The 23,112-nt window shown below is 45.1% G+C and overlaps 1 protein-coding gene across 1 annotated transcript in view; it reads right to left on the bottom strand.

Moving 5' to 3' along the window:
* pde8b (phosphodiesterase 8B) overlaps positions 1–23,112 on the bottom strand; it is a 217,728-nt gene that overhangs the window by 39,132 nt on the left and 155,484 nt on the right. The window contains exons 9-12 of the mRNA XM_033018611.1: positions 18,976–19,064; positions 15,803–15,857; positions 3,460–3,511; positions 1,050–1,127 (exon numbers count right to left, since the gene is read on the bottom strand). Coding sequence (XP_032874502.1) covers positions 1,050–1,127; positions 3,460–3,511; positions 15,803–15,857; positions 18,976–19,064 — 274 coding nt within the window. The remainder of the gene's footprint in view (positions 1–1,049; positions 1,128–3,459; positions 3,512–15,802; positions 15,858–18,975; positions 19,065–23,112) is intronic.

The raw sequence follows: 23,112 nt of genomic DNA on the forward strand, positions 1-23,112 counted from the left end.
ATCACGAAATGGTACTCCACATATAAGTTCATGAGTTCATGTCAAAGGAGCAGAATTAGGCCATTCGGCCCATCGAGTCTACTTTGCCATTCAATCATGGCTGATCTATCTCTCCCTCTCAACCCCATTCTCCTGCCTTCTCCCCATAGCCCTTGACACCCGTACTCATCATGAATCTGCCAATCTATACCTTAAAAATATCATAGAAATATAGAAACATAGAAAATAGGTGCAGGAGTAGGCCATTCGGCCCTTCGAGCCTGCACCGCCATTCAATATGATCATGGCTGATCATCCAACTCAGTATCCTGTACCTGCCTTCTCTCCATACCCCCTGATCGCTTTAGCCACAAGGGCCACATCTAACTCCCTCTTAAATATCCATTGACGTCCTCTGCAGCCATCTGTGGCAATGAATTCCACAGATTCTCCACCCTCTGACTAAAGGGATTCCTCCTCATGTAATACTTAATTTTCAGTATCACGGTGAATGATCAAAGTGACATTTATAGTTTGTTCAATGTATGCTTAGACTTAAATGACAGGATTTAACTTTTTTTCAATGAATTTAATTTAATTTACACCTGCTACAAAATACGCAGGAGGACAAGAACAAGGACAGGAGTCGGCCATCAGGCCTCTTGAGCCTGCCCCGCCACTCAGAAAATCAATGATTGTAATGAGCGCAAAGCTTTTCACTGTACCTCGGTACATGTGACAATAAACCAAACTAAACTAAACTAAACCAAACCAAACAATGCTGGCCTCAACTCCTCTTCTGTGCCTGTTCCCCATAGCCTTCAATTCCCCAATCTTTTAAAACTACGGCAATTTCACACCAATCAGAGTATTTTGGTGGTGAGGGAGTCTGCAATTCGCTGCTGTTACAGTAACTGAACTGTAATGATGGCGTGGTGCAGTTCAGGCAGCTCGTTGTCATTATAACATTCCAAATGCATATCCAATCTTCATCTAAGGTTCATATGCCATTGGTCTCAGCGTTATTTTGAACATATAGCTAAATAAAAATTCAATAAAGGTGTTCTTACCATCACTTCTTTTTGATGTTATTGATCTGACATCAATGGACCCTTTTCGTCTATCCTTATGTCTCAACGATTGTGAATCTGTGAAAGAGAAAGATACAGAACATAAAACAGGGCAGCACAAGAAAAGGCCCTTCGGCCCACAAGGTCTGTGCCCAATCTATCCAATTATTCCAAGATGGAATCCATTTCATTCAAGGAATCAAACCAGTAAAGCTTCCTCCAAGGTGATTAAATCTGTCTTTAAATAACAAAACCATAAGCAATTTATAGTTTTCAAAATCTCACTGAATTTTCCAATTTTAGGTAAGTAATCCAAAAAATGCCCCCTTCACCTTGTTCTTTCTTTCACATGAACCTCTCCCCACTTTTCTCCTCCCCCTGACCAACTCCCGTCCCCTGAACCCTAGCTGATCCGGTACTGCTTTCTCCCCTCCCCCTCCGCCTGCATAGTTTCCAATGGCTACACAACTCACACATTTTCTATCCCCTAATTTAGGAATTCGCGACTCTTCTATCCTTTTCTTTTGGGCTCACCATACGATACGATACGATAGAACTTTATTCATCCCAGGAGGGAAATTAGGTCTGCTAACAGTAAAAAAAAACCCCAACTAGATCCATGATACATGAAATTAAAGTGACAAGTGGAAAGTCCAGTTATGGGGTGGGGGGAAAGGGGAATCAGTCTACCCCACGACAGAAGAGGGAGGAGTTGTACTGTTTGATAATCGCATGTGGCGTACTGTGCTGCATGTCTATTCTTCCCTGGCCTTTGTCCCTTTATCTGCCTAGCAACCCCCCCACCGCCTTCGCCTGCAGTCACCTATAACTGGCCATGGTCTGTCATCTCCCTCCTCCCTTCCAGCTTTCGTTCCCATTTCTCCCTCCCCCGCAATCAGTCTGAAGAAAAGTCCTGACCCGAAATGTCACCTATCCATGTGCTCCATCTTCTGCTCGGATCCAGGGTCGGTCCGCAGATTGATCAGCATCTGCGACCAGTTTGAGTCGGCCACGGGAGCCAGGGTGAACCGCAGGAAGAGCGAGGCCATGCTCTTTGGCAACTGGCCCGACCGATCTTCCGTCCCCTTCACCATCAAGCCTTAAAGGTGCTGGGGATCTGGTTAGGAGGGGGGGGGGGGGGGGGGGGGGCTGAGGCGTGTGAGAAGAATTGACTGGAGCGGATAGCCAAGGTGGGGAAGAAGCTGGAGCTGTGGAGACAACGCTCCCTCTCCATAACAGGAACAAATTTGGTCATCAGGTGTGAGGTGCTCTCGGGGCTGCTGTACTTGGCTCAGGTGTGGCCTGTCCCTCCCTCCTATGCCATAGGGATCACCCGGGCCGTCTTCCAGTTCATCTGGGGGTCGAGGATGGACCTGGTGCGACGGGTCACAATGTACACGTCAGCAGACAATGGGGGTAAATGCGTGCCCAACTTCACCCTCGCCCCGATGGCCACCTTTGTGTGTGGCTGCATCAGGCGGAGTGTAGAGCCAAGGCACGTGGGCACCATGTGTCACTACCTGCTGAGGTTCTACCTGTCCCTGGTGTTGCGAAGGATGGGCCTGGCGCAGATGCCACGCAATGTGCCAGTCAGCTGGACATTGCCGCCCCATCTGTCGTTAGCGGAAAGGTTCTTCTGGACCAACACCTTTGACCACAAGTCCATCGGGCAGTGGTCAGCACGGAATGTCCTGCAGGCACTGCAGGGAAAGGACTCGATGGATCCGGTGGCGTGGTTCCCAGAGCGGACTGCCCAGCTTGTCTGGCAAAATGCCTCATCGCCAGAACTCACCAACAAGCACCAAGACCTGGCTTGGCTGGCGGTGAGGGAAGCCCTCCCAGTCAGATCCTTCCTGCACCGTCGGAACCTCACTGCCAAAGCACGCTGCCCTCGGGACGGCTGCTATGGAGAGGAGATGGTTGCCCACCTCTTTGCAGAGTGTATTTGCAAAGAGAGTCTGGAGAAGTATGCAAGGGTCCCCGGCATGCTTTATCCCGAACAGCTCCGTCACAGAGGACTCTGTGATTTACGGCCTGTTCCCAGGGACACATTCAGAGACTGACATCGAGTGCTGCTGGAAGGTCATCAACTCGGTGAAAGACATTCTTCGGTATGCCCAAGGGAACTGGCCACAGTGTATCGAAAATCTTATTTCCCCACCACATCCCCTCCCTTTTCCCCACATAACTGACTGGTATAAATACTGCTTAAGAAGGAACTGCAGATGCTGGAAAAATCGAAGGTAGATAAAAATGCTGGAGAAACTCAGCGGGTGAGGCAACATCTATGGAGCAAAGGAATAGGTGACGTTTCGGGTCGAGACCCTTCTTCAGACTTGCTGTACAATTAACGGAGATCAACAAATACAATATTTGCAATTTTTTTAAAAACTAAATTGGATTTCCTCACCTGATTGAGAATTTTCTTCTGTAGATTTCTCATCACTCTGCACATTATAGATCTGATGGAGGAAATACTATTATTTAACATTCCTCGATTAAATAAATTAACATCAATTCTGTGATTAGATTAGATTAGATTAGATTCGGTTTATTGTCATTCAGACCTTTCGGTCTGAACGAAATTTTGTGTAGGATTGTAGATGTAAAGTGTAGGATTGCAAAACAGCATATACTATACAGTCAGGAATAAAGATCCATGCAGGCTTGTATATACAGTGGCTTGCAAAAGTATTCATACCCCTTGAACTTTTACACATTTTGTCACGTTACAACCACAAACGTAAATGTATTTTATTGGGATTTTATGTGATAAACCAACACAAAGTGGTGCATAATTGTGAAGTGGAAGGAAAATAATACATGGTTTTCAAATTTTTTTACAAATAAAAAACTGAAAAGTGTGGCGTGCAAAAGTATTCAGCCCCCCTCAGTCAATACTTTGTAGAACCACTTTTCGCTGCAATTACAGCTGCAAGTCTTTTGGGGTATGTCTCTACCAGCTTTGCACATCTAGAGACTGAAATTTTTGCCCATTCTTCTTTGCAAAATAGCTCAATCTCAGTCAGATTGGATGGAGAGCGTCTGTGAACAGCAATTTTCAAGTCTTGCCAGAGATTCTCAATTGGATTTAGGTCTGGACTTTGACTGGGCCATTCTAACACATGAATATGCTTTGATCTAAACCATTCCATTGTAGCTCTGGCTGTATGTTTAGGATCGTTGTCCTGCTGGAAGGTGAACCTCCGCCCCAGTCTCAAGTCTTTTGCAGACTCTAACAGGTTTTCTTCCAAGATTGCCCTGTATTTGGCTCCATCCATCTTCCCATCAACTCTGACCAGCTTCCCTGTCCCTGCTGAAGAAAAGCATCCCCACAGCATGATGCTGCCACCACCATGTTTCACAGTGGGGATGGTGTGTTCAGGGTGATGTGCAGTGTTAGTTTTCCGCCACACATAGCGTTTTGCATTTAGGCCAAAAACCTTTGGTCTCATCTGACCAGAGCACCTTCCTCCACATGTTTGCTGTGTCCCCCACATGGCTTGTGGAAAACTGCAAACGGGACTTCTTATGGCATTTTTTCAACAATGGCTTTCTTCTTGCCACTCTTCCATAAAGGCCCGATTTGTGGAGTGCACGACTAATAGTTGTCCTGTGGACAGATTCTCCCACCTGAGCTGTGGATCTCTGCAGCTCCTCCAGAGTTACCTTGGCTGCTTCTCTGATCAATGCTCTCCTTGCCCGGCCTGTCAGTTTAGGTGGACGGCCATGTCTTGGTAGGTTTGCAGTTGTGCCATACTCTTTCCATTTTCGGATGATGAATTGAACAGTGCTCCATGAGATGTTCAAAGCTTGGGATATTTTTTTATAACCTAACCCTGCTTTAAACTTCTCCACAACTTTATCCCTGACCTGTCTGGTGTGTTCCTTGGGCTTCATGATGCTGTTTGTTCACTAATGTTCTCTAACAAACCTCTGAGGCCTACTGCTTCTTCTTCTTGTAGGATTCCGGCAGTGTAGACGCTGCTAAGCGTATTACTGCCCTCCACAGGTCAAAGTTTGAACTAAATTCTTACATACAGTCCTGTAACTTGCAGGAATTGAAGAACAGCCCTGGATATCAGTTGATGTTTCTCACTGTGTCCAAACAGAGATAAAACAGAAAAAGCCTCAACTCCAAGTCCTGTCAGTCTAACAAACAATACCTTTCTTTCTACCCTATACTTTTTACATTCTAGGAAAATATGCTTAACTGTCTCATTACTCCCACAAGCCAGAAACATGTTTCCCTACAATGCACAAATAGTAATTTAACCCACAGTGTCCCAACCTCAATCTACACAGTTTAACTGAGTCCCTACAGGACAAAGATGTACAGAAACATATTTTCCTAACTTCAGATTGTATAGAAAAGTAGTGTCTACCCCTGACTTCCATTTCCCATCCTCTCTGCCATTCTTTTGTTAAGCCCTCTTTAATTATTTCTCTCAGTTCCACTCTCCCCAATGATACATGGATATCTATTTCTCTTCTTAAACTCTCCTTTGCTATGAGGTCCACCTGCTCATTCCCCCTCACCCCAGCATGCCCGGGAGCCCAGTAAAAAGTGATGTTACACACAAACCCAATTCTAGAAAACACACTCAAGATTTCATTTAGAATGTCAGGACGAGCTTTAGATTTCCCTACTCTTAAAGTTTCAAGAGCAGCTGCAGAATCAGAACAGATAATGACTTCTCTAAAACTGGCTTCCTCAATCCACCTTAGAGCCCATTGAATTGCCATTAATTCAGTCGTGAGAACAGAGCTTCCATCAGAAATGCGCCGGTCAATCTTCAACCCAAGCTTCTCCACATACACTCCAAACCCAGCTCTCCCACTAACTGGATCTTTAGATCCATCTGTAAAAACAATCAAAGTGCTCTCACTGATTTAATTAAGATATTCCACTATTCTTGGAGTCACCTCGCGCTTATCTTTTTCCTGAAGAAAAGCAAGCTCAATAAACAGTTCAGGAAGAACCCAATAGGGCACAGGTAGCCTTATTGCATGCTTTATAAGACCCCGTTGTTCCAAACCCAGCTTCCCAGCCCACTGATATATAATGACAAAAAATGTGTTATATTTGTTACCATCATCAACCTCTTGCAACAAACACCTTGCTGGGAAGGTATCATTACACCCACAAAGTTTAGCCCAGTAATGTAACCCTAACTTAATGCACCTTAACCATAAGGGCATTTACCTCTGAGGCCTTCACAGAACAGCTGTATTTATACTGAGATTAGATTACACACAAGTGGACTCTATTTACTAATTAGGTGACTTCTGAAGGCAATTGGTTGCACTGGATTTTATTTAGGGGTATCAGAGTAAAGGGGGCTGAATACTTTTGCACGCCACAATTTTCAGTTTTTTATTTGTAAAAAAATTTGAAAACCATGTATCACTTTCCTTCCACTTCACAATTATGCACCACTTTGTGTTGGTCTATCACATAAAATCCCAATAAAATACATTTACGTTTGTGGTTGTAACATGACAAAATGTGGAAAGGTTCAAGGGGTATGAATACTTTTGCAAGCCACTGTATTACAAATATTTTGGTAGTTTGACCATGAGGAATAAAATAAATGAATGAGGAATATAAGAAATGACATTTTGCTAATCCCAATTTCTGTTCCAGATTCTTAATTCTGTTCTTCAAGAACGATGGAATTATGCAAAGCTTCAGCGGGAATCAGATAGTGTTAAAATAATAATAATAATAATAATAATAATAATAATAATAATAATAATAATAATAATAATAATAATAATAATAATGAAATACTACAACAGCATTTAAAAGACATTTGGACAGTTATGCGGATAGGAAGGGTTTAGAGGATATGGTCGGGTAATTGGGACTGGCTTAGAAGGAGCATCTTGGTCGGCAAGGATGAGTTGGGCCGAAGGGCCTTTTTCTGTGCTGTATGACTATGACTCCAGATTTAGAAAGTATTTGTTGCAAGACTGGTCTGTATTTAATAGGTTTGAATCCCTGGTGGAGTTCACCCACTGTAACCTCTACTGAAGGAACGAGACAAATATTAATGTAATAAAAGCAGAAGATGCTGGAAGCGTTCAAAAGATCAGACAGCATCTGTAGAAAGAGAAACAAAGTCGAAACATTTCAGGTCGAAGCTTGGATTGTTGAACTGAAACTTTAACTCGGTTTTTCTTTCCACAGGTGCTGCCTGACCTGCTGAGTATTTCCTGCTTTTTCTATTTTCATTTCAGATTTCCAGCAAGTTGAGTTATTTGACTTTCACTCCAACACTGAAGAAGGGTCTCACCCGAAACGTCACCCATTCCTTCTCTCCAGAGATGCTGCCTGTCCCGCTGAGTTACTCCAGCTTTTTGTGTCTATCTACTTAGATCAGAAGCTTGTGTTTGAGGAAAGCTCGGGGAGAATTTGACACGAAGCTTTCAAAGGAGACCACAGGTGACAATTTTAAAACATTATGTTATTGGAAAACAAATCTCTGGACCATACATTTAATTATTTTGAAGAGGAGAAGAAAATCCAAGTGTTGGACCAGTAAAAAGCGAACCCTCATCTTGTTTCAAAGCAATCTGCTCCACGTGAAGAATGATCAAGATATGGAGATACGGAGGAAGGAAGTTGAGGTAAAATTCAAGATTCAAGAGGGAGTGCAGCGTAGGTTCACCAGGTCAATTCCCGGGATGGTGGGACTGACATCTGATGAAAGAATGGATCGACTGGGTTTGTATTCACTGGAATTTAGAAGAATGGGAGGGGATCTCATAGAAACATATATAATTCTTAAGGGGTTGGACATGATAGATGCAGGGAAATTTTTCCTGATGTTGGGGAGTCCAGAACCAAAGGTCACAGTTTAAGAATAAGGGGTAGGCCATTTAGGACTGAGATGACGAAAATCATTTTCATCCAGAGAGTTGTGAATCTGTGGGATTCTCTGCCACAGAAGGCAGTGGAGGCCAATTCACTGGATGTTTTCAAGAGAGAGTTAGACATAGCTCTTAAGGCTAACAGAGTCAAGGGATATGGGGAAAAAGCAGGAACGGGGTACTGATTGTGGATGATCAGCCATGATCATATTGAATGGCGGTGCTGGCTCGAAGGGCCGAATAGCCTACTCCTGGACCTATTTTCTACGTTTCTAAGTGTGGGGATGGTGTCATGGGGGGCCGGAGTATGGATGAAAATGCACTCCATGACTTTCCTTATCGTCTTATGTTCCCGTGATTTTAAATGACCTTGATGGAACGGAATGGAAATAGAAAGGGGATTAATTCCGAAGAAATATTTTCGATGAATTTATTTCTTGGAGTATACTCCGTTCCTACTTCTAAAGACCAGCAGGTAATGAAAGCCACACAAAAAGAAATCTGTCTCAATAATCCCTCACTGCTTGGTTGACCTTAAATATTCACGAGCAATATCTTTTATCGTTTAAGAACTAATCAAGTGTGTTAGTGCTTGAGTAAATATGAAATTTGATGCATGTTAAAAAGTGCCTCATTGAACAGATAGCTAGTACTGGAAATAGGTCCTGACAACAGACATATTATAAAGGCAAAGCAATAAGATAATGAGAGATCAAGATTCACTGCCTGTGAAGGCGGTGGAAACAGTCAATTAGGACTTTCAAAAGGAAACTGGCTATTAGAGTGGTAATAATTTGCACAGCTGTGTTCTACGAGGAGTTGCCAATGTACTGATGGGCCAAATGGCCTCCTACTGTGCCCATTATGCTTTAGTTTAGAGATGCAGCATGGAAAGAGGCCCTTTGGCCCACCAAGTCCACACTGACCAACGATCACCATGTACACTAATTCAATGTATCCCAGTTTTGCATCCTACCCATTAGAGGCAATTTACAGGAGCCAATTAATTACATGTCCTTGGGATGTGGGAGGAACCCGAAGCACCTGGAGAAAATCCACGCGGTCCCAGGGAGAAAGAACAAACTCTGTACAGACAACACCTGTAAGTCAGGATTGTACCCAGTTCTTTGGCGCTGTAAGGCAGCAACTCTACCGCTGCTCCACTGTACTCCCTCAATTCTAAATGGCTTCCAAATTACAAGTAGCTCCATGAAGATGTAAAGACAGAACATGGTGCAGATCCACAAAAAATAGGACCGGTTTTAGTTTTATTTTAATTTTTGTTTCAGAGATACAGCGTGGAATCATGTCCTTCGGCCCATCGGGTCTGCGTTGACCAACACTCACCAATACTCTCGTTGGAGTCTACGCACTAGGAACAATTTTATAGCAGCCAATTAACCTACAATTAACCTGCACGTCTTTGGAATGTGTGGGGGAAACCGGAGCACTCAGATTTTTCTCCCAGCTACTTCACGAGTCCTGGAGTGATGTATAAGTGATGGAAAAGAGAGGAGCCTGCAAAGGCAAGTGTCAACTAAAATTTGTGGGGATTGGAAGTAGTCCTCTCTGTAAAATAACCTGGGTCTGTGCAGCCTCACTAACCCGTAAACCTCTACGATCATACGGACTCCTCCTGCCTCCTTGCTTGCACCCGAGGAGGGCAGGAGGATGAGGGGTGATCTTATGAAGGTGTATAAAATCATGAGAGGAATAGATCGGGTAGATGCCCAGAGCCTCTTGCCCAGAGTAGGAGAATCGAGGACCAGGGGACATAGGTTTAACGTGAAGCGGAAAAGATTCAATAGGAATCCGAGGGGTAACTTTTTCACACAAAGGGTGGTGGGTGTGTGGAACAAGCTGCCAGAGGAGGTAATTGAGGCAGGGACTATCCCAACGTTTAAGAAACAGTTAAGGGCATGTCCCACGAGCATGCGACTCAATGCAGCAAGCGCGACCTTAAGCCCGCAGCCGCCTCGACGCCGTAAGCACAGAGGTCGAGTGAGTGGACGTGAAGTTCGAGCGAAGCCCGACGGGCGTACGGCGTCGAGACGGTGCGTACGGCGTCGAGGCGGCAGCGGGCCGGAAAGCCGTTGCCGCGCGGAATTTTTGAACTCTGTCAGTTTTTTGGAGCCCCGCGCGATATCGGGACCAGCTCCGCACAACTCCATACGGCTCCGGCGATCGAAGTGGGACCGGCCCCGCGAGGCCGTACGGCTCAAGCGACCACGTTAGGTCGTGCTTGCCGCATGCAGGCGCATGCTGGTGGGACCGGCCCTTTAGACAGGTACATGGATAGAACAGGTTTAGAGGGACATGGGCCAAAGGCAGGCAGGTGGGACAAGTGTAGATGGCCAGTGTGGGCAAGTTGGGCCGAAGGGCCTGTTTCCATGCTGTACGACTCTATGACTCTACAACTCAGCCCAAAACCTGAGGCTCCAAATTGGGTAATTGCTTTGGGACACTTGTTCATGCTTGGCAGCTCACCGCTATGTTCCAAGGACGGGGCTACAAAAGGACTTCGGTTATCCAGCGCTGAAATTTAAATTCAACCCCCTCTAATCTGTACAGATTTAAGTAGGATCAGAGGAGAATGAAACAGTCTGGAGCCTCAGGCTGCATTGTGCAAGGGTCGGCACAGACCCAATCTAAGCATTTGTTTGGAGCAAGTCTTAGCATTTCAGGTTTTGGACTCCAAAAAATAAATTTCTCAAAAGATGAACAGTTTAAACTATATTCATGTCAATAGCAGCGCCACGGTTCAGTGGATAAGACCATAATCCCGTAAAACACAGGAGCAGAATTGGCCATTCACCCCATCAAGTCCACTCCACCATTCAATCAATGCTGATTTACTTTTCCCTTTCAACCCCTTTCTTCTGCCTTCTCTCCATAACCTTTGACCCTCTACTAATCAAGAACCTATCAATCTCTGCTTTAAAAATACCCATTGACTTGGACTCCACGGTCGCCTGTGGCAATGAATTCCATGATTCATCACTCCCCGGCTAAATAAATTCCTCCACATCTCCATTCTGAAGGTACGTCCTTTTATTCTGAGGCTGTGCCCTGTGGTTCTAGGCTCTCCCATTACTGAAAACATCCATTCCATGTCCACTTCAACTAGGCTATTCATTATGTGGTAGGTTTCAATGGGATCCCCCTCATCCTTTTAAATTCATATCGTGGGATATAATGTTATCTAGAGGTAATTACAACTCTGTGTTCTGTCATGTTTAGTTTAGTTTAGTTTGGAGATACAGCGCGGAAACATGCCCACCGGGTCCGCGCCGACCAGCGATCCCCGCACTTTAACACTATCCTACACACACTAGGGACAATTTACACATACACCAAACCAATTAATCCCCAAACCTGTACGTCTTTGGAGTGTCTTTGGAAACAGAAGATCTCGGAGCAATCGCACGCGGTCACGGGGAGAACATACAAACTCCGTACAGACAGAACCCGTAGTCGGGATCGAACATGGGACTCTGGCGCTGCAAGCACTGTAAGGCAACAACTCTGCCACTGCGCCACCGTGGCCGCCCACTAAAAACAATTATTTACCTACCTACCATGGTGGGTTTTGAACCCATACCTCTGTGACTTTGGTTCAAAACTATGAATTATTGGACCCTTCACTTCACCACTACACCATGAACCCCACTGAACAAACTAAATAGTATCTGACGTGGTGTGGATGGATTTCATAGGAGATTATAAGACATACCAGCAAAAAATAAATAAACTACAAGAATTTGACCAGCCTTTAGACTTTAGATATACAGCATGGAAACAGGCCCTTTGGCCTACTGAGTCCACATCAACCAGGGATTCCTGTACACTAGCACTATCCTACACACTAGGTTAATTCACAATTTTACCAAAGGCAATTAACCTACAAACCTGCATGTCATTGGAGGGTTGGAGGAAACCGGAGCGCCTGGAGAAAACCCACGTGGTCACAGGGAGAACGTACAAACTCTGTACAGACAGCACCCATAGACAGGATGAAACCTGGGTCTCTGGTGCTGTGAGGCAGCAACTCTACCGTTGGGCCACCGTGCCGCCCTCTAGTCAGGCAAAAAAAGTGCTGGAGTAATTCAGCGGGTCAGGCAGCATGTTTGGAGAATATGGTTGGGTGATGTTTCGGGTTGGGACCTGAAACGTCACCAATCATTTTTTTTTCCAGAGATGCTGCCTGACCCACTAAGTTACTTTATGCCTGGTTTTGTAAACCATCATCTGCAGTTCCTTCACACACATTTCATCTGCAGCTCCTTATTTCCTCTAATTGGGCAAATTTGATTTGGATAGACAAACAGGTGCCACATGTTCTTACAACATACACTGGATGTACAGCTAATGAGATCAACTTTAAGCTGGTTCAGTAATGAATTTTCCCAAGAGTCGAAAGTGGACTCAAGTGGAAAGCGCGCAATCCTTTCACATTTTAACTTTGCATTCACATGGAACCAACTGAGTAGAATATGACAGCATTGTATGTTCCACACCCACGGCTGGTGAGCGTGTGAAAGCACCAAGAGCAGTGTTTACTAATCAGCAAGTGTATGTTAAATTCCTGCAAGCATTAAAGGAAAAGTTAACATGATCGGTCAGCTGGTGATTTGGCCTAAGATGGACACAAAATGCTAGAGTAACTCACTGCGTCAGGCAGCATCTCTGGAGAAAAGGAATAGAGACCCTTCTTCAGACTGAGAGTCAGGGGAAAGGCGAACAAAGGATATAGACGGTACTTCCCCTTTCCCCCGACTCTCATTCTGAAGAATGGTCTCGACCCAGAACGTCACCTATTCTTTTTTTCCAGAGATGCTGCCTGTCCCGCTGAGTTACACCAGCTCTTTGTGTCTGCCTTCGGTTTAAACCAGCATCTGCAGTTCCTTCCTACACAGGTGACGTGGCCTTGTTGAGTACGATCAGGGGATTAGGGTGACACAGTGACACAGATGGTCGAGCTGCTGTCTTACAGCACCAAAGAGCCTGGTTCAATCCTGGCCTCGGCTGCTGTCTGTGTGGGGTTTGCACGATATCCCTGTTAACGCAATGGTTTCCTCCAGGCGCCTACTTTCCTACCACATTCCAAAGATGTGCGGATTTGTAGGTTAATTGGTCTCTGTAAACATAGAAACATAGAAATTACGTGCAGGAGTAGGCCATTCGGCCCTTCGAGCCTGCACCACCATTCAATATGATCATGGCTGATCATCCAACTCAGTATCCTGTACCTGCCTTCTCTCCAAACCCTCTGATCCCCTTAGCCACAAGGACCACATCTAACTCCCTCTTAAATATAGCCAATGAACTGGCCTCAACTACCTTCTGTGGCAGAGAGTTCCAGAGATTCACCACTCTCTGTGTGGAAAAAGTTTTTCTCATCTCGGTTTTAAAGGATTTCCCCTTTATCCTTAAGCTGTGACCCCTTGTTCTGGACTTCCCCAACATCGGGAACAATCTTCCTGCATCTAGCCTGTCCAACCCCTTAAGAATTTTGTAAGTTTCTATAAGATCCCCTCTCAATCTCCTAAATTCTAGAGAGTATAAACCAAGTCTATCCAGTCTTTCTTCATAAGACAGTCCTGACATCCCAGGAATCAGTCTGGTGAACCTTCTCTGCACTCCCTCTATGGTAATAATGTCCTTCCTCAGATTTGGAGACCCCCTCCAAATTGCCCCCTTGTGTGTAGTGCGTGCTTGCAAAAGTGGGATAACATAGGACTAGTGTGAACGGATGATCGATGGTTGGCATGGACTAGGTGGGCCGAAGGGCCTGTTTCCAAAGAAGTGCGGGTTTGTAGGTCAATTGTTTTCTGTAAATTGCCCTTAGTGTTTAAGGAATGGGAGCAAATGTGGGATATCATAGAACTAGTGTGGACAGGCGTTTGATGGTTGACCTAGTCTTGGTGGGCCATAGGGCCTGTTTCTGCGCTGTTTGGGCCTGTTTCAAGTAATCTAAAACTGTTTTGATTCACAATTTGTGCTCGAGCTAGCTGACCGTACGCAGGCAGTACCAGAGGAGAGGTGCTTGGAGAGTTTCCAGCACTCAAGTCTAGGTGTAGATAGGGTGGTAAAGAAAGCTTTTGGTGTGCTGGCCTTTATAAATCAGAGCATTGAGTATAGAAGTTGGGATGTAATGTTAAAATTGTACAAGGCATTGGTGAGGCCAATTCTGGAGTATGGTGTGCAGTTTTGGTCGCCAAATTATAGGAAGGATGCCAACAAAATAGAGAGAGTACAGAGGAGATTTACTAGAATGTTGCCTGGGTTTCAGCACCTAAGTTACAGAGAAAGGTTGAACAAGTTAGGTCTTTATTCTTTGGAGCGCAGAAGGTTAAGGGGGGACTTGATAGAAGTCTTTAAAATGATGAGAGGGATAGACAGAGTTGACGTGGATAAGCTTTTTCCATTGAGAGTGGGGAAGATTCAAACAAGAGGACATGATTTGAGAATTAAGGGACAGAAGTTTAGGGGTAACATGAGGGAGAACTTCTTTACTCAGAGAGTGGTAGCTGTGTGGAATGAGCTTCCAGCGGAAGTGGTGGAGGCAGGTTCGATTTTATCATTTAAAAAAAAATTGTATAGGTATATGGACGGGAAAGGAATGGAGGATTATGGTCTGAGTGCAGGTAGATGGGACTAGGTGAGAATAAGTGTTCGGCACGGATTAGAAGGGCCGAGATGGCCTGTTTCCGTGCTGTAATTGTTATATGGTTATATGGTTATATAGCTGGACAAGGATCTAAAACCCACTAGGGTTCTGAATAAGATACAAAGTGCTGGAGAACCTCAGCGGGTCAGGCAGCAGCTCTGGAGAACATGGAAAGGTGTGTTTCGGGTCAGGACCCTTCTTCATCTAATCTGAATGATCTTGTGGAAATCCATATGGATGGTGTGGCAGATGATGAGGTATGTGGTGTTAAACTACATTAAGGGTAGGGAGAAAAGGGGAATGAAAGAGAAGTTTGAAGAAAGGCAAATCTTGTCTTCGCATCAGGAACGTCAAGAGTTGACGTACTCAAGTGGCTGTCGCTAAGAGGAATAGATCAGGTAGATGCACAAAGTCTCCGGCCCAGAGTTGGGGAATCAAGAACAAGAGGACGTAGGTTTAAGGGCGGGGAAAGATTTAATGGGAACCTGGGGGGGGGTAACTTTATCACATGAAGGGTGATGGGTGTATGGAGCAACCTGCCGGAGGAGGTAGTTGAGGCTGGGACTATCGCAACGTTTAAGAAACATTTAGACAGGTTCGGCCAGGTTTGGAGGGATACGGGCCAAACGCGGGCAGGTGGGAATAGTGTAGATGGGACATCTTGGTCCTTGTGGGTAAGTTGGGCCGAAGGGCCTGTATCCACACTGTATCACTCGATGACTCTATGACTCTCGTGCCTGCTTCCCCTTTTCCTCCCGGAAGGAGAAAAGTGAGCCCATTTTACCGAGTGGATAATAAGATTTTCAGCAGCAACACTTCACAGTGATTGCAGCCATGGTGCGGTGAATAGAATGGAGAGCTGCTTGAGTGAAACTCCAGTTAAAGCTAACTGCTTAGATATTGAGGAGTGAGAAGAGCATCTTCAGTAGCGACAGCAGTAATTAGGCACGATGAGAATGTGATCTTAATGTAGTTTCACGACTCAAACCGCAATTAAAGATGCCCAATTATAAAGCTTTGTACCATCAAACGTTAAATCTATTCAAAATAGAATTTGGTGCATATTGCGGCCACAGAACGTTGCCGTTGTTTGAGATGACTTTTGTCGGCATTTAAAAAGCTGCAACTCCATCTACAAGCTACCTCTGACTGCTGCGTTACATTGAAAGAGCCCGTGAGTGGGAATAACATTGTGGAGGTGTCTTACCTGCTTATGACTATCGTTACACAATTTCTTGATGGACACAAAGTGCTTGATTTTCCTAGAAAGAGCACAGTTTACTCCTGAGGGAATTGGATGGAAACATGAAGAGTATTTGACAGGAAGCAGCACAGGGACATCTTCAGATTGCTAAACACCAACAGTTAAGACATTCTCTAATGATTCACCGTGGAGGCAAACGCCAATACTCACGCCATCAATCACATTGTCACCATTTTGCATGGTTCGATTTGTTTCTTGGGCTGCCCAGTCAAGCCATGTATTACATTATAGAAACATAGAAAATAGGTGCAGGAGTAGGCCATTCGGCCCTTCAAGCCTGCACCGTCATTCAATATGTTCATGGCTGATCATCCAACTCAGTATCCTGTACCTGCCTTCTCTCCATACTCCCTGATCCCTTTAGCCACAAGGGCCACATCTAACTCCCTCTTAAATATAGCCAATGAACTGGCCTCAACTACCTTCTGTGGCAGAGAATTCCACAGATTAACCACTCTCTGTGTGAAAAATGTTTTTCTCATCTCGGTCCTAAAAGATTTCCCCCTTATCCTTAAACTGTGACCCCTTGTTCTGGACTTCTCCAACATCGGGAACAATCTTCCTGCATCTAGCCTGTCCAACCGCTTAAGAATTTTGTAAGTTTCTATAAGAATCCCCCCTCAATCTTCTAAATTCTAGCGATTATGCCTCTCCTAGTTAATGTAAACATCGAACATAGTACAGTACAGCACAGGACCAGGCTCTTCGGCCCACAATGTCCGTGCTTGACTTGATGCCAAGTTACACTAGTCCCCTCTGCCCGCACGTCATCCATATCCCTCCACTCCCTGCATATTCCTGTGACTATCTAAAATCCTCTTAAATACCGCTATCGTATCTGCCTCCACCATCACCCCTGGCAGCGTGTTCCAGGCACCCACTACACTATGTAAAAAACCTGCCATCAGGCCAATGGCAACATATCCTATGTATTGTAAGAAAAACAATGGTTATCATTTCCTTTTCATCTATCTGTCCAAGTGTCTTTAAAATGCATATGTAGCACTTGTCTCAACCACTATTCCTGGCAACATATTCCACACACCCACCACTCTCTGAGTGAAAACGTGGCCTCTTGGGTTCGTATTAGATATTTCCACTCTCACCTTAAACTTATGTCCTCTGGTTGTTGATTCCACCACCCTGAGCAAAGGACTCTGCGCATTCCCCCGATCTATTCCTGTGTTTGTCACCCACTTTTGTTTAGGAACCGTGACTGAAATTCCCATCATCACAGATGGCAACTTAAAGCCGAGAATCTGAATCTCACGAAGAAAAACAGCTGAGGGCAGAGGAAGGTTCACGATAACAGTAAAGCTATGGCTGTGGACCTGTGTGTATGAGCTGGCGTCAAATGGGGTCTGGGGTAGCTGGATGAGTGCTGCGCTGACACCAGAGGAACCAAACTTCAGTAGCAGTGCAAATGTACTGTTGATTTGTTGTCCGACTTTGCATTAATGCCATCTAGACCTGTACCCCAGGGCCGTCTTAACGCATGGGCACGCTGGGCAGTTGCCCGGGGCCCCACAAGCATAGGGGCCCCATGCTAATCTATGTATTGTAGAATGTTATTGTACAACATGAAAACGGAGAAGAACATCGCAAGTGCATCTCAGCATATTTGATTTGGCATAAAGAAACTGGTAATGAAGGGGCCCCAGTGCACTGCTTTGTCCGGGGGCCTATAATGCTGTTTAGATGGCCCTGCTGTTTACCCAACCCTGCATAGTTTTAGCTCAGAGACGGGTGGCACGGTGGCGCAGCGGTAGAGTTGCTGTCTTACAGCGCCAGAGACCCGGGTTCGAGCCTGACTACGGGTGCTGTCTGTACGGAGTTAGTACGCTCTCCCCGTGACTGCGTGGGTTTTCCCCGAGATCTTCGATTTCCTCCCAAACTTGAAAGATGTACAGGTATGTAGGCCAATTGGCTTGGTAAAAATTGTAAATTAAATTGTAAATTGTAAATTAGCGTGTGTTGGATAATATTCGTGTGCGGGGATCACTGGTCTGCACGGACTCAGTGGGCCGAAGGGCCTGTTTCTGCGATGTATCTCTAAGCTAAACTAAACTAAACTAAATATAGAGACAGGGGGGAAACAGGCACCTTTGGTCCACCAAGTCCACTCCGACCATTGACCACCCGCACCCATGTCATCCCACTTTCCCATCCTACACACTTGGGGCAACTTACAGAAGTCAATTAACCTACAAACCCGTATGACTTTGCAAGGAAACCGGAGCAACTGGAGAAAACCCACGCAGTCACGGGGAGAGCGTACAAACTCCGTACAGACAGCACCCGTAGTCAGGATCGAACCCGGGTCTCCAGCGCTGTGAGGCAGCAGCTCAACCAGCTGTGCCACCGTGCCGCCCTGGGTTGATAAGTAAATCCTACGGGAATATCAACCAGTCCTATGATAAACTGTGGCATATGGAAATTCCGATTATAACTGCTAGTAATGAGACATATTAACTGTCATCTGGTCAGAGTGACAATCATTTACTGAAACATTTGAACCACCGCGAGACATGCTCCTTTTACAAATAAACCTCACTCCAGGATTTATATGGGCTTTTAATCTATTTCAAATTTAATGGAGGAAAATTGAACATGTCACACTCAATCACCAGTATTGATCACAAGATTAGATTACTATAATGTTAAATGAAGACAAAACATAATTCTGAATATTGCGACAAGATTAATTACTTTGGTATTACAGTGAAAATTCTACGTGGCAATCGACACAATGACCCTTGCTCCTCCTCCTTTATTATACAGATATTACAATGCACAAAGCAGCAACTTGACGTGGAGAAGAGAACAAGATTAAAACTTGCTGAACAACGAGGTTAATATCGAATGACCTTTTTTTTATTAGATTAAAAATTAGCCCTTCGTTGAGGGAAATGCAGCCCATGGAAGATTTACTGGCTCGATATAAATCCTGTGTAAGTGTATCAGTAAATTTAAGCGAGTTATTTTCTTCTTTTAATAGATTTGAAACCCACGATAACTAAAAATAGAACACTCTCGCCCTCTGCCATGTATATGGCAGGCAGTTTTAAATCAAAGGCCGCAGTCAGTTCAGTCCAGCAGTAAGCCGTGATACTTACCCTCCCTGGCCAACCACTGGTGTCACTGTGACGTCCTGTTGGATGTTGTCCCCTGCTTTCCGCCTCGCATAGTAAATTCCTTGCCACTCCTGTAAAAGATGAGATGGATTATCTATCTGACAGTAGAACATTGAACATGGAACACGACAGCACAGGAAGGCAGCCCTGCGGCCCACAATGTTTGTGCCGAGCATGATGCCAGGTTAAACTGACGGCATCTGCCTGTACATGATCCATGTCCCTCTATTTCATGCACACCCATGCGCCTGTCTAAAAGCCTCATAAATGCCGCTATCATATCCGTCTCCACAGCCATCCCCGGCAGTGCGTTCAATGGCCCCACTACTATCTATGTAATAAATCTTGCCCCGCAAATCTCCATTAAACTCTCCCTCTCTCACCTTATAACTATGCCCGTTAGTTTTTTTTTGAGATACAACGTGGAAACATGCCCTTCGGCCCACCGAGTCTGTGCCGACCAGCGATCACCTTGTACACTATCCTACACACTAGGGACAATTGACATTTTTTACCAAAGTCAATTAACCTGCAACCCTGCACGTGGTTGGAATGTGGGGCGAAACCAGAGCACCTTGGGAAAACCCACAAGGTCACAGAGAGAACATACAAACTCCATACAGACAGCAACCTTAGTCAGGATTGAACCCGGGTCTCTGGAGCTGTAAGGCAGCAACACTACCGCTGCGCCATCAAGCCGCCCAGTGACAACACAACAGTTAAATTGTCTCCATTATTAGGTTATAACTCCAGATATATTTACATAGAGCACAGAACAGTACAGCACAGGGTCAGGCCCTTTGACCCGCTATGTCTGTGCCGAACATGATGCCAAGTTAAACTAAGCCTCGTAAATGCCACTATCGTATCTGCCTCCTCCGCCACCCCTGGCAGCATGTTGCAGGTACTCACCACCTTTGTGTAAAAAACATGCCCTGCACATCTCCTTTTAACTTTGCCCTTCTCAACTTAAAGCTCTTTAATTTATGCAACATAATTCCTCCAGCTGCTGTAGTTAGATTTGAATTTAACTCTGTGGATAATTAGTCCAGACCTCTTGGATTACTGCTCCGGAGAGAAGGAATGGGTGACATTTTGGGTTGAGAGCCTTCTTCAGACTGAGAGTCAGGGGAGAGGGAAACTATCTCTATACTCCCACTCCCCTGACTCTCAGTCTGAAGAAGGGTCTCGACACGAAACATCACCCATTCTTCTCTCCAGAGATGCTGCCTGTTTCACTGAGTTACTGTAGCATTTTATGTCCAACTTCAGTCTAAACCAGTATCTTCAGTTCCTTCCTACACCTCTTGGATAACTAATTCATATCTAGGATTACTAATTCATATCCATCCATCCATCCATCCATCCATCCATCCATCCCTCCATCCCTCCATCCATCCATCCATCCCTCCATCCCTCCATCCATCCATCCACCCATCCATCCATCCCTCCATCCCTCCATCCCTCCATCCCTCCATCCCTCCCTCCCTCCATCCCTCCATCCCTCCACCACCATCCATCCATCCATCCATCCACCATCCATCCATCATCCATCCATCCACCATCTATCTACCATCCATCCATCCATACATCCATCCTCCATCACCATCCACCCATCCACCCATCCACCCACCCAAAACCACCCACCCACCACCCACCCCACACCCACCCATCCACCCATCCATCCACCCATCTCTAAAATTCTCATCTTGTTTGTTTGTGAGTCTGCCTGTGAGTTTTCTGTGACTGTCTGTGACTCATGCCCTGAATTATGCCAAAACGGTACACATTTTTGCAGCACCTTACTCACCATTGTCCTGTGGTGTGTTGTGTCAGCTATTATTCAGATTGATGTTATATTTGTTATTCACATTTTTAACTTAAAAAAGATTCAAACAGCACCCCCACTTGCCGTCTTTACTTAACTGGCATCACAAAGGACACCCAAAGGGTCCTCAGCCACAATTCTGGCCTTGGCAGAATTTCAGACCGCCATCTTTTTTTCTTATCGCCTGCCGCTCCAGCAAGAATAGGAGCGGAACCAGGGGCAAGGATAGGGTTGGAGCTGGTGCAGGGTCTGGGGGCGGCCTGCCACTACATTGGGGGATCAGACCTCCTGTGGTGGCAAAGGATGAGTGGTTGAATATTGCGTTGGGGGAAATGGGTTGCGTTGGGGGACCAGGCCTACCATGTGACAGGGACCCAACGGGTCCTACTTTGTCTAGTATTCAATAAAATGTTCAGTATACAATATATAGTATAAATTTACAGTAATAATATTGTATATACTATAGTATTGGCAATATATATCTATCATATACAGTATATACATATAACAAATATATATAAATAAATAAATATGTGCATATGTAGATATATGCACAGTACATACAGTATTCCAATAAAAAACATAAGTATACTTGTTGTTCCCCTTATCTCTTTGTTTTAAACCTGTTAAAACTACATGCATGTCTCCTGCAATTGAACAAATTAAAGGCATTTCCACCCTGACAGTAACACAGCTCCCTCTGGGTCAACAATCAGGATGTGAGGCCTGGTCTGAAGAAAGGGGCCTAGTTCAGGAATCAGGATAAGGGGTCAGAGCTGTCATGATATGCATCGATCCTGAATGAAATCACAGCTTACAGTCGATGGAATTGAATTTCAGCAGTGCTCTACAGTGTAGTACAAATGACCTTCTGATTTCTAGTCCCGCTGAGTCTTGCTGAACACACTAACGATCCCATCTTTAGGATGGAGTTGCATCCATGGCAACAGGAGGTCAGAACTCCAGCTCTCCCAGCCTCCTCACTGCAGAGGAAGCATCCTGGGCTTCAGGCCCCAGTCCCAAAAGGGAACAAGATAGATCAGTTAAAGTGAAGAGAATGCAGGTTGATGAGAAGATGGCAAGGAGATTGAATTGTGAATATTTTATTCAGTGCGGCAGTCACATGATAACCCAAATGATCATTCCATGCCTCAACATTCCATGGTTCGTGATGCAACTTGATGCATAGAAAAAGGGCGGCACTTTGGCACAACGGTAGAGTCGCTGCCTTACAGCACTCGCAGCGCCAGAGACCCCGGTTCGATCCTGACTATCTGTATGGAGTTTGTACGTTCACCCCGTGACCTGCCTGGGTTTTCTCCGAGATCTTCGGTTTCCTCCCACATTCCAAAGATGTACAGGTTTGTAGGCTTGGTAAATGTAAACATTGTCCCCAGTGTAGGATGGTGTTAGTGTGCGGGGATCGCTGGCCAGTGTGGGCTTGGTGGGCCGAAGGGCCTGTTTCTGAGTTGTATCTCTAAACCAAACTAAACTAAACACAGAACAACATAGAAGAGTATCAGTACAGGCCATTCTGCCCACAATATCTGTGCTGAACATGATGCCCAACTGAACCATCCTACTGCAACCAGAGAGCAGTCCTGAGCTACTATCTATCTCATTGGTGACCCTCGGACTATCTTTGATCAGACTTTACTGGCTTTATCTTGCATTAAACATTATTCACGTTATTCCCTTTATCATGTATTTGTATACTGTGGGTGTCTTGATGGTAAACATGTGTTATCTTTCCGCTGACTGGTTAGCACGCACCAAAAACCTTTCACTCAGTACATGTGACAATACCTCAGTACCTCAGTACATGTGACAATAAAATACTCAAACTCCAAGTTAAACTAATCTCCTCTGCTGCATGTGATCCAATCCCTGCATAACCATTATCTAAAAGCTTCCTGAAAGCCACCACCACCACCACCTCTGACAGCGTATTCCAGGCATCCACCACCGTCTGTGTCAAAAAACTGCCATGCATATCTCCTTTACACTTTGCCCCTTTCACCTTAAATGCTCTGCCAACTAGTCTTTGGAAAAAAGGTTCTGATTGTCTACCCTATCACTGCCTCTCATAATATTATGTACCGTGACCACCAGGGGCGCTGGGGAGATGGCTGCCCTGCCGGCAGTCTGCTCGTTTTTTCTTTCCTTTTGTTATTTTTTAGTTTGTTGAAAGTTTTGTTTTAATGTTCTTTGGTTTGTTTTATGTGGGGGGGAGTGAGGAGGGGAACGGGGGAAACTTTTTTTTCAAGTTCTTACCTTCCCGGAGATGTGAT

The sequence above is a fragment of the Amblyraja radiata genome, chromosome 3 (genome assembly GCF_010909765.2).
Source record: "Amblyraja radiata isolate CabotCenter1 chromosome 3, sAmbRad1.1.pri, whole genome shotgun sequence".
NCBI lineage: Eukaryota > Metazoa > Chordata > Chondrichthyes > Rajiformes > Rajidae > Amblyraja > Amblyraja radiata.